The sequence below is a fragment of the Lampetra planeri genome, chromosome 15 (genome assembly GCF_965212315.1).
Source record: "Lampetra planeri chromosome 15, kcLamPlan1.2.h2, whole genome shotgun sequence".
Taxonomy (NCBI): domain Eukaryota; kingdom Metazoa; phylum Chordata; class Hyperoartia; order Petromyzontiformes; family Petromyzontidae; genus Lampetra; species Lampetra planeri.
The window spans coordinates 14,545,723-14,562,103 of record NC_136121.1 but is presented as its reverse complement, the minus strand read 5'-3'; the positions used below and the strand labels follow the sequence as shown (position 1 = coordinate 14,562,103).

Here is a 16,381-nt window from a genome sequence, read left to right as displayed (position 1 = left end):
TTCTGGGCCTCCGCTTGGTCAACTCAGCCTAAAATGAGCACCTGGTGAGGTGTGTAAACATTGTCACTGGGGAGACAAAGGCGGCCGGGCGTGGTGCTGCCCACCCACCCCCTCGTGTGCCGCGGGGACCTTCAAAGGTGCTCGCCAACAGCGCTTGCCCCAACAGTCTGTTAAGCCTATACGGGGGACCTTTGTCTTTACGTCTCTGTAGGAGGAGCTCCCAGATTCACGAGTCACTGGTGTCGCGCACAAGGACGCGGAAGAAACGGAATCAATTTGTTTGGACTCACGATGGGAGGGGGCCGCACGTGATCCGGCTGATTGATGAGCCGGCTGATTGATTAATTATATTATTTATTTATCAGCGATCATTGAAGAGTCACGGCGCAACCGGCCCCGTCCATGTCTGGAAAAAGCGCGGGGTGGGTGGACGGGGGGGGTGCAATGGAGAAGAAGTGGTGGGGGGGGGGGTGCAAGTGCAGGGTGGGGGGCTGTCGTGAGAGCCGCTGCCACGCCATGAGTAATCGTCTGTTTGTCCCAACACTCGGAGAAAGGTTGAACCCAAAGCGTTCACTTTTCCGAGGCCCCGCGTGCGAATTTAATTACGGGAGCCGCGCCACCCCTCCCCTCACCCCCTCTCCCACCATCCACCCCCGCTCCTCTCCCCCACCAGCATCTCCACTCTGTCTCGATCTATCCATCTCTCTCCTCGTGCCTCACCCCCCCCCCCCCCATCTTTGTCACGTCGCCCTCTCCGATCTCTCCCCCCGTGTGCGTCCGGCGACAGGCCACGCGACATCTGCGGGACTGTGCACAGGGCCCTTACCACGAGCCGCTTAGCGGGACGGGTCCGCTCGCTCTGTCGCCCCCAGCGTCACACCCGACCGGGAGGCGAATGACTTGGTCCACTGACGATGATGACGACGTGGACTGTGCGCGCGCGTGTGAGTGATTAGCGGGATGTCGGAGCGTTATGCTGACCCTGTCGGAATGTCATTTTCTTCTCCTAAACACGATATCGATCGGACAAAAGCTCGGAATGCATATGAATGGCACAAGCAATGTTGAGGGTTTCAGGGTAGGGAGAGGTGGTGCCGGGGCTGGGGATGGCCTCCACCGCCCCCCCCCCGGACCCGTCGGTTACCCAACTTCTCGTCCGTGGTGTCTGCTCTCTCACGTGGTAGAGCGGCATCTGTATTGCCACAGACTCTACAGACTGCCTGCTAAATCTCAGCTTCATCGTCCTTCTCAGAAGGTATACATCGGTCAGTTACGATTCTCCGTATGAATTACGCCAAGTTAACGTTTCGGGCAATGGCTCTCTATCAGATGGTCTCCAACATTCGTCTTGTATCTGCTGTATGTATTGTTTTGCGGCGATGTTAATGTCAGACGTGAGTGCCCTGTGTTAGTGGGGAGCGGTGGCGCAATGGTTAGCAAACCGCACTACGAACCTGGCGACCCAAGTTCAACTCGCGCTCACGACCAATGATGGTGGAGAAAATGTGAACCGGTTCTGAGCGGCGCCTTAGATCGACTCAGCCATAGCTGAGTGCCTGGTGCCGTGAGTAGGAAACATCAGCACTGGGGATACAAAGGCGGTCGGGCGTAGTGTGTGCCATTTCGGCCTTCATAGGTGCTACTCGCTAACAACACTTACCCGAAGCAGCATGTTAAAGGCTATACGGGGGATCTTTGTTTGTGCTCGTTCGTGTACTTATTAACTCACAACGAGCCGAGACACCTTACAACAGCGCGAACTATTCGCCCATAACACCGTGGCCTGAAACAAGCAATGTACAATAGGCGACGTTTCGGGAAATAGCCCACCGTCATAGCACTTCTATCAGCACACACGGACCAATCACAGGAGGCGTCTCTCTGTATCAATTGACACGCACGATATGTCAACGATGGCACACACACACACACAGACAAACACTCGATCGCCCGTAACGTTACGAAGACTGCCATGGGAAAGGACTGTCAGCGAGCACCTATTACGGATAGCAGGCACGGCACATCAGGAGCCGGTCTGGCTGTTGTCTCTCCCAACGCTGCTTTTTCTTCTACTTCTTTCAAATGGTACCAGAAAACGAATTCAAGGCTGAGCCGACCTTGGGGAGGGTGGGGAGCGCGGGGGGTGACGGGATATGTCCAGGTAGCACGTGCCACTGGTGTTTGTCCGGGGCCGGGACTCGGACCCCGGTCTCCGCAGCCACACGGTGATTCATCTTGCGGCTTTTCTTTTCTTCTTCAAAAACAAATATTCACTCAATATCTCTGACCTTGAAAATGGAGCATTGCCACAAACGTCGCCTATAGATACATTTGTTATATTTATTCTTGGGCTACGGTATCATTATGAGTATTGACTCGAGGCGGTATTTGTTGTTATTGTTGGCTGTGCTTGTGTGCTACTGCCAAGGCAGTAGCAGCATCGCAATGTTTTGCTTCAATTGCGTTTTATGCATTTTACTCTATTCCCGAAAATAAACACAATAATAAAAAGTCATTAGAAATATTTTAGTTTTTCACGTGGAGGAACAGATACGGAATAAAGTCGGTTGTCTGCTGATCGATTTGGTGTGACACATTCTCCAGAAAGCCGCTAATTGTTATTTTGTGTTGCGTATCATGGAGTTGTCCGGCCAACTCGGACCGTTGTCTAACAGAGAGGGCCCTTGCCTATACACATCTGACAGTTCAACCAACATTGGTCCAAGCGAGAGCCTGCTGATGAGAAACTGAATGTCTCAAAACCGGCCCACAGTTGTGCTTGAATTAGAACGAATCCTGTTGAAAATACCACTCCCAGAAGGAAGCGGAGTGCGACTGATGGGATGTGTAAAACAATAGTTTTGTTTGCGTATCGTGGGGAGTGATAGATGGGAAGGAGTCGTTGTGTCTGCTTGTGTTCACTGTGTCTGCTTGTGTTCGTTGTGTCTGCTTGTGTTCATTGTGTCTGCTTGTGTTCGTTGTGTCTGCTTGTGTTCGTTGTGTCTGCTTGTGTTCGTTGTGTCTGCTTGTGTTCGTTGTGTCTGCTTGTGTTCATTGTGTCTGCGTGTGTTCGTTGTGTCTGCGTGTGTTCGTTGTGTCTGCTTGTGTTCATTGTGTCTGCGTGTGTTCGTTGTGTCTGCTTGTGTTCATTGTGCCGCGAACACAAACGGCTCGACGGGCCGAGTCCGCGACGCGCACCACAGCGAGAGGCAGGGTCGTGGCCCTCGAGGGCCGAACACCGCGACCCCATCTCCCCCGCTCAGCAGCCCCCCCCCCCAGGTCCTGCAGGATCCCTCCTCCCCTCGCTCTCTTCTCCCCGCTCGCTGCACCCCCGCGGGACGGGCGGTCTAATTAGGAGGTGCGCGAGCGGCGGGCATGCTGAGAGCGAGCTGAGAGCGAGCTGAGAGCGAGCATCCCATAACGAAGCTCTAATTCATTTGGGCGTGTTATTTTTAAATTACGTGCAATGCTCCTGACATTTAGATTAATTTGATTGTCTGAGTCTCCCACGACACGTCCGTGCAGCTAAACACTCCCGCTCCTCACAAACATCCATCTCATCACCCCCGCCCACCCTCACCTCACCACCCTCCCCCAACATCACTCCCTCCCCCACCGCCTCCCTCGCTCAGCGCTGACAAGCAGATGAGCTACAGACTCCCTCCCCCCTACACGGGAGAGTAACTTCACCACGGATATTATGTGTACATCGCCACCATCATCGCCCTCATAATAAATACTCCTCTGTGTGCGACTGCGGCGACATACTCCCAATTCATGGACCACAGAACTTCGCACCGCCCCACATATACCCGTGAAAGCGGTGGGTGAGTGAGTGGGTGAGTGACTATGCGCGTGAGTGGGTGGGTGGGTGCGTAGGTGGGTGAGTGAGTGGTTGATTGAATGGGTGGGTGGGTGAGAGGCTGAGTGAGTGGGTGAGTTAGTGGGTAGGACAGTGAGTGGGTGGATGAGTGGGTGAGTGAGTAAGTAGGTGGGTGAGTAAGTAGGTGGGTGAATGAGTGGTTGATTGAATGGGTGGGTGAGAGGCTGAGCGAGTGGGTGAGTTAGTGGGTAGGACAGTGAGTGTGTGAGTGAGTAAGTAGGTGGGTGAGTGAGTGAGTAGGTAGGTGAGTGAGTAAGTGGGTGGGTGAGTGGGTGAGTGAGTGTATCTGCAACTCACCAACTCTCAGAGCAATTGAACGGCCAAATCACGCAGAACGTATTCTGCAAGAGCTGCTCTTCAATGGCCGCACGAAATCAATTAGTCAACCAACCACCATCATGCGAGATCAATGACTCCGCCGAACTGGGAAAGCAGTGAGATGCAAACCATGAGGCGTGCAATACCACTGACGACTGCTCAACAAAACACGCGGTGGAGCGAGCGAGCGAGCCAGCTGCTACCCTGGATGCTGCTGCGGAATGGCCACATCTTCCTCGTCAGCTCCTTCCACGCTGACGTCTCACGGAGCGCGCGCGCCGCGGAGCCCGAGCAGAGCCGAGAGGAGCGCGCAGATGAACCGCGGGCGCGCGTTCCGTGCACGGGCGGACTGCGACTCCAGCGCGGCTCAGGCGGGACATGGGAGGCGGGGGGGGTGAGGCGGAAGGCGGAGGAGGTATGACGAATTGGGGAACCGAATCTCAACTGATCCGATGGCGGGAGGTAGCAAAGACCCCCCCCCCCCATTCACGAACTCTTTGTAGAGACCCCGCGTGACCCCTCCCCCCTCAGAGCTGGTGAATTGAACCGTGATACACGCGCTAATGCTCTATCACGCGCTCATGTGAATCATGATAGAATGGATGCATGAAAGAGAGGATAAAGGAATGAATGATCGAATGAATGAATTAGCGAATAGATGGATTAGCGAATGAGTGAGTGAATACGGATGACTGTGGCGTTTGTTGCGTGAGCGTCTCACGGCCGCTATCAGTGGCGCCGCTGTGACAATGAAAGGGGTCTGGGTTGGGGGGGGCTGGGGACGTCCCGGGGCCCTCGCGCCGTGCAAATGTGTTGCCAATTAACGGCGCTGTCGCCAATTAACCCGCGAGCAGTCGCGCCTGTTTGCTCATCAAAGCGACGTTCAAAACATCTCGGAGGCGTCGCGTTGAGAGACAAAGGCGCGCGTGTTTCCGCTACGAGAAGGCGCGCGGCTTGCTCTCGGGCAAGGCGCGCTTCAGTGACGGAGCCCTTCCCCATCTTCCTCCTGCTGCTCCCATCCAGCACAAGGTGCCCCCCTCCGCCTCCACAGCCCCCACAGCCCCTCCCGTCCACCCCCACCTCGCGATAGCGGCCGAGCCCCCCCCCCGGGTCGCCGATGGAGGCGCGCGGGCCGCGCAGCCGACGGCGCAGAGAAAATGAAAGGCGACCCGCGATGAACAACAACGCGGCAGCCAATCAGAGTCGCTCGTGGAGGCACACGGGTGGTGTGCGGGGGGGGCGACAGAACCAAGTATGGGGAGCAAGGGGACCGCGGCCAGAGTTGGCGCTCGGGGTATGGGGGCTGGAGTTGCCGATTGGTTGCAGAATTCTTTTTCTGAACTCCAGACATGACCAACACCCCCCCCCCTACACCTTGCCCTGCCCACCAAACCCGCGATGGCCCCCGACTCCTTCATCCCATGCGCCCTCCCCGCTACTCCCGTCCACAGCCCCTCCACCCGTAGCTCCCTCCTGTGCCTCGCGTCCGAATTCTCAGCAGTGCTGCACAGACCACGCGTCGAACCTGCCCCGAGCGGGTATCATTCGCAGTCTATGGGGGGCCCAGTAAGCATGACAAAGTAATACAATCTTGACATGAAAGGTGCTGAGTTTCAAGACTAATTTACAGGCGAGTCCTGCCCTGGGATGAGGGCCCCGATGATTGTTTAATGAGTTGGGGCTGTTCTTGCTTCGTGTGGGAGGTGAGCGGAGCACCCGAGAAAACCGGCCACGCGTTCGATGGTGGATGAAACAAATCAAATGTCCGCACAGATAGGTGCGTGAGCCCGCTTGCTCGACTGGCCACCGCATGGCCACTCACCCAGCCCCAGCACTTTTGGGAGTTTCAAAATCTCTACATGATCCACCAACCCCCCCATCTCACGCTGCATCCTCCACCCTGGCACACACCTTTAAAACCCCCAACCCACACACCTCCCACACGCACACACAGACCTCTCACACCCCCAACCCACACACTTCCCACACGCACACACACACACACCTCTCACACCCCCAACCCACACACCTCTCACACCCTTCTCATACCTCTCACACCCCGAACGCACCCTCGCCATATGCACAGCCTCACACAAAAACAAATACAAAGATCCCCCGTATAACCTTAACTGACTGTTGGGACAAGTGCTGTTAGCGAGCACCTATGAAGGCTAGCACGGCACACGAGGGGGTGAGTGGCCAGTACCACGCCCGGCCGCCTTTGTCTCCCTAGTGGCGATGTTTATAAATCCCACCAGGTATTAATTGGAGGCTAAGTCGACCTAGTGGAGGCCCAGGACTGGTTCAAATAATAGTCACTGGCGTTGGCCGTGAGCGGGAATCGAACTCGCTTCGCCGGATTCGTAGCGCAGCGTCCCAACCGCTGCGCCACCGCTCCCCCCACGCACACACAGCTCTCGCCCCTACTACACCGCGCACGTACCCTCGGCGCACGCACAGCCCACCACGCACAGCCCACCACGCACACCCCACCACGCACACCCCACCACGCACACCCCACCACGCACAGCCCACCACGCACAGCCCGAGGCCCGTCCGTCACCTGGCGCTCGTGCAGTCGCGGTAGAGGGTCTCGAAGTCGCGTCGCGACAGCAGCTTGCAGCGGTTCACGCCCGGCTGGATGGCTCCGAGTCCGCGCAGCACCCGCACCTGCTCCACGTTGCACACGAGCGGCGCGATGTGCAGGCGCTTGAGCTTCGTGTAGACGGTGTGCAGCCCCCCCACCAGCGTCTTGAGGAAGAGCTCGAACGCCTGCGGCAGGCACAGCATCTCCTGGCCGTGCACCGTGAAGGCGGCCACGCGCGCCCCGTGCACCTCCACCAGGCGACACTCGTTGTGCGCCGGGGTGTTCTCCACGGGAGACGGAGACGCGTAGCCGCTGCGGGGCTCGGCGCGGGGCGGGCACGACGCCCCCAGGGGCCCGAGGGGACCCAGGGGACCCAGGGGACCCAGGGAACCGAGCGGTCCCGTGGGGCACGCGGGCCCCAGTTCCAAGCGCAGCACGGGGGCGTGCGCGGCGCGCGGCGCGGGGCTGCATCCGCTCTGGGGCTCCAGGCGCGGCGGGCCCTCGCTGCCCTCTCTGCCCTCGCTGCCCTCTCTGCCCTCTCTGCCCTCGCCGCTCTCGCCGCCGCCGCCGCACGGGACCTCGGGCCCTCCAGGGCTGCTCGCGCCGCTGCCGCTGCTGCTGTTGCTGCTGCAACCACCGCCGCTGCTGTCATCGCCGCATCCTCTTCCGCCACCGCCGCCGCCGCCGCTGCCGCACGACGCTGCTGCTGCTGCTGCGGGGGCCAGGAGCGACGGGCGGGACCCGTCCGCGCTGCTCCCCGGAGAGACGACGAGGGAGCGCGTTGGCGACGCGGCGGAGGCGATGGCGATGAGCGGCGGCGCTCCGGCCCCGGCCACGACGGCTCCTGCCAAGGCCACGGCCAACTCGCGCGCCTCCATGAGCTTCTCCCTCTGCCGGGCGCTTCTCACCTCATGCCCGCGTCGCGATCCGCTCGGCGGGTCGCGCTGGCGTCAGTGTCCGCGCGGCCGCGCTGCCGCCAGTGTTTGTCTCCCCGCGCGCGGCCGGGCGGGGCGGGGCGATGCTTATCGCGCGCCCTCTCCCGGGACGGAAATAAACACGCGCGCCGCGCTCTCCGCGCCGCGTTCCCCCTGCTTCCCCGGCCCGCGTAATTGACTTGTCCTGGATATTTCCGGCACCAAACAATGGACGAAACCACGGACGCGACGAGACGCGGCGGGGCGCCCGGGGGGCCCAGATTCCGCAGCTCCTGCTGCCGTTGTTGCCCCCCCCAAACTCCTGCCTCGTGCCGCGACTCCGCGTGCGCGACCAGCGTCGGCTCCGTGCACCTGCGGGAGCCGCGGAGCTCGGAGCCCGAGGGCGCCGCGGGAGAGTGAGCGGCGGGTGGCGCGCGTGGCCGCCCCCCCCCCCCCACCGCTCGGCGCTGCGCGTTCCTGACCAAAAATAGCGCGGGCCGCGCGGCCGTCCCGCGCTCTCGCGAGCGGAGTGACCGCCCCGAGTGACCGCTCCAGGCCGGGCGCTGTCGCGTGCGTTGTGTACCGCTCAGGGGGCGAGTGCCCCCACCACCCACTCCCTCCCACCTGCCCCCCTCCGTACGGCCTGCGGGCAGGTGCGCGCGTGAGAACGATGATTGTATTGTTAAGGAGGAGGCGAATATACGTGGCCACAGCCCACGTCGAGGATATACATTGAGAGGACACTGCTTCGGCCTCTTATTTGAGCGCTGCCGCCCCCTCAACCCCCTCAAACTAAAGCCGTGAGTAAGCAACTGCCCCTCGCTGTCTGTACGCCCAGGACTCGCGTTGCGAGTGGCACCTACAGATCATAACGAGGGCCCTGGAATTAGCTGCCAGTCTCAACTCCAACGACAAGACAAACGGTGTGAGACACGTGGTATTTGTCATTCGGTCCACCCCGTGGTGTCACCACCAAGAATCTCGCGCAGACCCGGAAGAACGCGACTGCTGTCCGAACCAAGTCCAAGTGGAACAACGCAAACGTCCAGGACAAACACCTTTTTATTCCAGACCAACACATAATCGCACCCCTTCCTGGCTTTGATATTTATCCTCCTCGAAGTCACTGGTGTAGCCATCACGACATCAACGGCAGACCGATGCCCACATCTCCATGAATGAAAACTTAAAGTCACAAGCCACAGTTGTTCGATGCTCGCCATGCAACTCAAACTATGGACCGCAACAGCAACCCCGCTGTAGTCTGCGCTCCTTCGACGGAGGAGAAACAGCAACACTACACTGACTCCCTATCGTGGTGACCAGCAGCCCTCAGGCTCGCGTGGCCACGCGGGTCACATTTATTGCGTGAGTCTGAGAAATACTTGTGAATGCCCCCCCCCCCGCCTCCTCCTCGCCCTTCTCGCCGTGCACACGGGGACCTGAGTCTCGCCGCCAGGTCCCAGGCGCCCCCCGCCCGCCGCTGTGGAGGTGCCACGCGCCGAGCTCCGCGCGTCCACGCCGCGCCCTCTGCCGATGTCGCCGCGCGTCACTCGCGTCCCCCGCGAAGACGGAGCGAGGAGATCGCCTCGTGTGTGTCAGAGAGAGAGAGATCGATTTCGTTGCTTCGTCTACTGGGAGGATGTCCTCTCGGGCGCGTTCTGTTCTCTGGCTGCCACTCCGTTATTAATCTCGACCATCGTCCATCATCTCTCCTAGCCACGAGGCGGTGCTGCCTCTAGACCCGTTTGCTGTTTTTAGCACTTTGAATGACATCAGTTTGACTTATAACAGAACTATAAACTATTAACATACCCCCCATGATCGTCACCAATAATATTAAAGATTAAACTGATGGTATTCCATTCCTTCGATGGATTGCAGCAACCAGTGCAGCAGCTGAATGCCAATGTCCAAGCGTGCAGCTGGCCACGAGGAGATGGCTTCAGCAGAGAGTTCGTTCGTGTCGTTCTCCTGCTCCTCCTCCGCTGCCGGAGCGCAGACTCCAGTGGGCTGACTGCACGGTCCGTGGTGTGGGTTGCATGGCCACAGTCGCAGTGGCCTGCGTCTTTAACTTCCCACAATTGGCGCGTGTGCGGAGTGGGTTATTACATCGCATGGACAGTTGAGAGAAGGCAACCGCTTGGGGAGACCTTTATCCAGCAGTCGATAGATCATGGCTTATTCACGCCCTCTCTCTTAGGAGGGCGGGAGGGGGGCTGTGAGCTCACCACCTTCACCTAGAGCTCGTGGAGGCCGCTGGGTGGAGCGCGTCGCTTGAGGGGAGATCCTGGGGACCTCCCGGGACCTCGAGCCTGGGCGAGCTGTCTCTACCCCCCCACCGCTATCGCGCCCCGCCACGCTGCTGCTATCGCTGAGTCTGCATCTACCCCAAGCCGCAAGGTGCACGACTCGGCCAACACGTTTCATTGATAACACCTTTATTGTTGTTGTTATTCGAATGGGAAATCAAGCGGTAAAAATTTACGCAAACAGAAAAAAATCCACACGAGTTTTTGAGGCTTTGTCTTCGCTACCTCCTCCTCCTCTTCACCTCGAAACGAGAGGAGAGGCGCGCGCAGGACCCGCTCCGCTCTCACTCCCATCCCGCGCAGCACACACACACACAGGCAGCACACACACGCACACGCAGCACACACACAGGCAGCACACACACACGCAGCACACACACGCAGCACACACACGCAGCACACACACGCAGCACACACGCAGTACACACAGGCAGCACACATATACACGCAGCACACGCAGCACACACACACAGGCAGCACACATATACACGCAGCACACGCAGCACACACAGCACATATACATGCGCGCGTACACACGCAGCATACACAGACAGCGTACACACACACACGCAGGTAAACAAACACGCAACATACGCAGCGCACGCATACACGCAGCACATATACACGCAGCACACACACATGCAGCGTACACGCACGCGCACATACGCACGCGCACACGTAAACACACACACACACGAGTGCGCGCGCACATGGCCACATACACACGCGTGCAAACACACACACAACCACACACACGAACACGCGCGCAGCATAGACAAATAATAATAATAACACCACTACTAATAAATACTCCCGAGGCGCGGGTTCGCAGGTGCGGGGCGCGAGGAGAACGCGAGACGAGGGAGACGGAGAGAGTGAGAGACCGGGGATCCGTGGCGAGCAGCACCACCACCTGCAGCACCTCCAGCCCCACCAGCAGCCCCACCAGCCACACCAGCACAACCAGCACTACCAGCACCACCAGCCACATCAGCACCACCAGGACCACCACCAGCCCCACCAGCACCAGCCCCACCAGCACTACCAGCACCACCAGCACCACCACCAGCAGCCCCACCAGCACCAGCACTACCAGCCACACCAGCACCACCAGCACCACCACCAGCAGCCCCACCAGCACCAGCACTACCAGCACCACCAGCACCACCACCACCAGCCCCACCAGCACCAGCACCACCAGCACCACCAGCACCACCACCAGCAGCCCCACCAGCACCAGCACTACCACCAGCACCAGCACCACCACCACCAGCCCCACCAGCACCAGCACTACCAGCACTACCAGCACCACCAGCCCCACCAGCACCAGCAACAACAACAACCGCCATTCGCCACTAAGTGGCGGTGACGTCACCACGACGCTTGTGCCAGGCCATGTGCACCTTGAGGCCACGTGAAGTGTCGAACGCCCGCTGGCAGGAGGTCACGGGGCAGACCCAGGTGCCACGGGTCGACTGACCGAGATGACCGAGATGACCGGCTGATGCACCACCTGTGCCCCCTACTGTGCCAACTTGCTGTGCTTTAGCCACCCGGCGCTCCGCTCGTTGTTGTGAGCGTCGCTCCTCCCCCCTCCGTTGTTGTTGGAGGGCGACTGCCTCCAACTGCCCAGTAGCGTCCTTCACGAGCCTCCTCCACTGAGGCCGATCTTGACACCGCTGGTACCAGTCATCGGCAAGTCCACTCAGCTCCACGTCCTCCTGTGCCACATCACTCCATCTCTTCTCTAGCCCGTGCCGCGCCCGTTTAGCCCCCTCGATCCGGCCGAACAAAAGCTGTTTAGGCATGCGGTGGCTGGGCATGCGGGCTACATGACCCAGCCAACGCAGCCTTGCCTGCCGGAGGAGCTCACTGATGGGACTTTGCCCAGATCTTTCAAGGACTTGTGAGCTCCTCACACAATCCAGCCTGGTTAAACCCAGGATGGATCGTAGGCAGGCCAGCCTAAATGTTTCCAACCGGCGAAGATGCTCCACTAGGGGGGTCCACGTTTCGCAAGCATAGAGAAGGGAGGGAATGACCGTGGCCGAGAAGACCTGAAGCTTCGTGCGGAGCGACAGACCAGGTAGCTTCCACACAGCGTTACGCAACCGATGAAAAGATATTGCCGCTCGACTGATTCGGAGTGAGACCTCTGCTGATAAACTGGAGCCGGTCATGAGCACACTGCCCAGGTATGGGAAACTCTCTACTCTCTCCACAACTGCCCCATCACCGATTGGGAGTTGTGGGGGCGGAGTGCCCGATGGTACAAAATACCCAGGCAGGTGCTTAGTTTTGGTGGGGCTGATGGTAAGGCCCCACCTCTTAGTGGCACACTCCAGCCTCAGCAGCAGCGTCTCCAACTCCTCTTCTGAATGAGCAGCTATTACCAAATCATCGGCATACATAACGTGGTTGACCAATAGGGAGCCATCCCTTGATCGCACCCGGGCGTCGATCAGCCTCCCATTATATCTGTACCAAATGGTAATTCCCCCGGTACAGCTATTGAAGGCTTCACGAACTACGCAGTCGAAATAGATGTTAAATAATGTGGGAGCCAGAGGACATCCCTGTCGCACCCCAAGGTGTACAGGGAAAGGCTCCGACTCCCGGCCACGTAGTTTTACCCGGGCCCGCTCACCATCATGAAGGTCCTTAATGATCGTGAGCAGAGGGTCAGGGACTCCGAAAGCACGAAGAACAACCCAGAGCCCAGTCCTACTGATGGTATCATAGGCCTTGACCAGGTCAATAAAGCAGAGATGTAGGTCTTTTTGGAATTCCCTACACCTCTGCTGTAGCAGACGGACAGAAAATATGGCATCTGTGCAGGACCGCCCTTTCCTGAAACCACATTGGGGCTCCGCAAGCCTCTCCTCAGCATGCCTAGCAAGGCGATGTTGAATAATCCTTGCCAGGACCTTACCCGGCACACTGAGGAGTGAGATGCCCCTGTAGTTGTTACAGTCTGTGCGGTCCCCCTTCTTAAAGAGGGGGACCACCAGGGCATCCTTCCAGTCCTGCGGAACCCGTCCAGTGGTCCAGACTGTTGTTATGATGTCATATAGGGCAGTCTGTGCACAAACGCCACCCTCCCTCAGCATTTCGCCTGGGAGATCATCTCTGCCCGGTGCCTTCCCTGGTCTCAGACTCCGGATCGCCCTCAGTACTTCCTCAACAGCCGGTACCTCAGCCAGCCACTCACAGGGGGTGACCTCTTCCAATATTTGAGGCACCGCAGCCTCAGCAGGGTTATCCCCACTTTGTGCCATGATGTTTTCCTGGCTGAGAGATTTTCCCTCCCCCAGGACCTCACAGAAATGCTCAGCAAATCTGCAAACCTGTTCCTGGGGGTCGGAGATTGGATCACCGTTTTTTCCTCTAATGATGGTAATAGGTGTGGCGCTGCAGGTTACTTTTTTGATGGAGTTAAATAGTGATTTGTGATCGCGGGCCACTGAGGCAGACTCCATCTCCTCAGCAACCCGCGACCACCACCCATCCTTACAGCGCCTTACGGCTCTCCGAACCTCCGAGCGAAGGCTGCGGTAAACCTCCTCATTCTCTGACGTGGGATGCTGTAGGCGATGAGAGTGGGCCTGTCGCTTTTTCTCAATTAACCTGAACACCTCCTCCGTCAGCCAGGGTTCCCGGGGAGGTCTGGACCGCGTACCCAAAGCAGCCATTGCAGCTGCATGAGTCACAGTCTTAAACCTCGCCCATTTACCCTCGACATCAGGTGGAGTGGGGGACGATGCCAACCCCAGCTGCAAGCGATGATGAAATTCTCGCTTGCAACTTTCATCAGCTAACTTAGACCAGGCCACTTTTGGTTGGAATGGGATCCTGGGTGTACACCCACCACCGGAGTGGAAGAATGGCAGGCGCATCTTACAGATGACTAGTCGATGGTCAGAGGGCAGATCAGCTCCACGGTAGGTCCTGGTGTCAAGGACATGGGCTCGCATCCGCTGGTCCGTCACTACGTAGTCCAGCAGATGTTCTTGCTTGGACCCGGCATGCATCCATGATGTTGTGTGGATGCGCCGATGCCGGAAGAGCGTGTTGGTAATTACAAGCCCATGGGCTGCACAGAAATCTAGCAGCCTCCTACCGTTGTTATTGAGCTGATCTGGCCCATGCCTTCCAATCACTCCAGACCAGGTGCCAGCACCAGCACCACCAGCACCGCCAGCACTACCAGCACCACCAGCACCGCCAGCACTACCAGCCACACCAGCACCACCAGCACCACCAGCACCACCAGCACTACCAGCACCACCAGCACTACCAGCACCACCACCACCAGCAGCCCCACCAGCACCAGCACTACCAGCCACACCAGCACCACCAGCACCACCAGCACTACCAGCACCAGCACCACCACCAGCACCACCAGCCACACCAGCACCACCAGCACCACCAGCACTACCAGCACCACCAGCACTACCAGCACCGCCAGCACTACCAGCACCAGCACCACCAGCACCACCAGCCACACCAGCACCACCAGCACCACCAGCACTACCAGCACCACCAGCCCCACCAGCACCGCCAGCACTACCAGCACCACCAGCCCCACCAGCACTACCAGCACCACCAGCACCACCAGCACTACCAGCACCACCAGCCCCACCAGCACTACCAGCACTACCAGCACTACCAGCACCACCAGCAGCCCCACCACCAGCCCCACCAGCCACACCAGCACCACCAGCACCACCAGCACTACCAGCACTACCAGCACCACCAGCAGCCCCACCACCAGCCCCACCAGCCACACCAGCACCACCAGCACCACCAGCACTACCAGCACCACCAGCACCACCAGCACTACCAGCACCACCAGCACCACCAGCACCACCACCAGCACCACGAGCCACACCAGCACCACCAGCACCACCAGCACTACCAGCACCACCAGCACCATCAGCACCACCAGCCCCACCAGCACCACCAGCACCACCATCACTACCAGCACCACCAGCACCACCAGCCCCACCAGCCACACCAGCACCACCAGCACCACCAGCACCACCAGCACCACCAGCACTACCAGCACCACCAGCACCACTAGCACTACCAGCACCACCAGCACCACCAGCACCACTAGCAGCCCCAGCACCAGCCCCACCAGCCACACCAGCACCACCAGCACCACCAGCACTACCAGCACCACCAGCACCACCAGCACCACCAGCACTACCAGCACCACCAGCACCACCAGCACTACCAGCACCACCAGCACCACCAGCACCACCAGCACCACCAGCACCATCAGCACCACCAGGACCACCACCAGCACCATCAGCACCACCAGCACTATCAGCACCACCACCACCAGCAGCACCACCAGCACGACCAGTATCAGCAGCACCAGCAGTGCACTACGCTACGAACTCGGGTCGCCGATTCCCGCTCACTGCCAACACCAGTGACGATTATCTGAAATGTTTCTGGGCTTCCCCTATGTCGACTCAACCTCAAATGAGTACCTGGTGCCGTGTGTAAATAGCACCACTGGGGAGACAAAGGCGGCCGGGCGTAGTGTTGGCCAGCCATGTCCTCGTGTGCCGTGCCGGTCTTCATAGGTGCTTGCTAACAGCACTTGCCCCAAAAATTATGTTAAAGGATGCATGGAGCATCTTTGTCTTTGTGTGTGGGAGTGTGACCGTGTGTTTACAAAGCGAAGCGGTGGTGCAGTGGTTACCGCACTGCGCTACGAACCCTGCGACCTCAGTTCGCTTCTAGATCACGGATAACATCAGTGGCAGGTGATGACAGAATCCGTCAAGGAGGTTCCCCTAAGTCGACTCAACCTCAAACGAGTACCTGGTGCGGTATGTAAACCAGCTCTGGTGATGGTGGCCACACCACTCCCTCGAGCGCTGTCCAGGCCTGAATGGGTGCTCGCCAAAAGCACTTGCCCCAAAAGTCTGTGTAGGCCATACAGTGGCCTTTATCTCTTTCTCTTTGTGTGTGTGTCAATGAACGAATATCAAAGACAACGATCCTCGGTACAGACTTAGCGAGCACCTATTAAGTTCCGAACGGCGTACGAACGGGATGGTCTGGTCATCATAACGCCCGACCGCCTACCCAATGCTGATGTTTGACACACCGGACCAGTCGAGCCCAGGGCCCCTGGTTCAATCACTCACCGCTGCTGTCACAGGCATGGCCAGGAAAGAATCGAACTTCGCTCGCTGGGCTCGTTGGCACACATTGCTCTTGTGACCAAGAGGCGGCTTCCGCTCATTGGCCCACGGGTCGGCGTTCGGGTCGGTGCCGTCAGCCTCTATCCACTGCTGATGTGTTAGATGAGTGTCTGCTAATTAAACCCGTTACTTGCTGCGTGATG

The 16,381-nt window shown here is 58.9% G+C and overlaps 1 protein-coding gene across 2 annotated transcripts in view; it reads right to left on the bottom strand.

Annotated features, from left to right (window-relative positions):
• LOC144722811 (dachshund homolog 1-like) overlaps positions 1-9,047 on the bottom strand; it is a 58,887-nt gene extending 49,840 nt beyond the window's left edge. Inside the window, exon 1 of one of the 2 annotated variants that reach the window (XM_078601249.1) lies at positions 6,765-9,047. In XM_078601249.1, coding sequence (XP_078457375.1) covers positions 6,765-7,666 — 902 coding nt within the window. In that variant the 5' untranslated portion in view covers positions 7,667-9,047. The remainder of the gene's footprint in view (positions 1-6,764) is intronic. The other variant, XM_078601248.1, reaches the window with a different exon arrangement.
• Between the last annotated feature and the right edge of the window lie 7,334 nt (positions 9,048-16,381).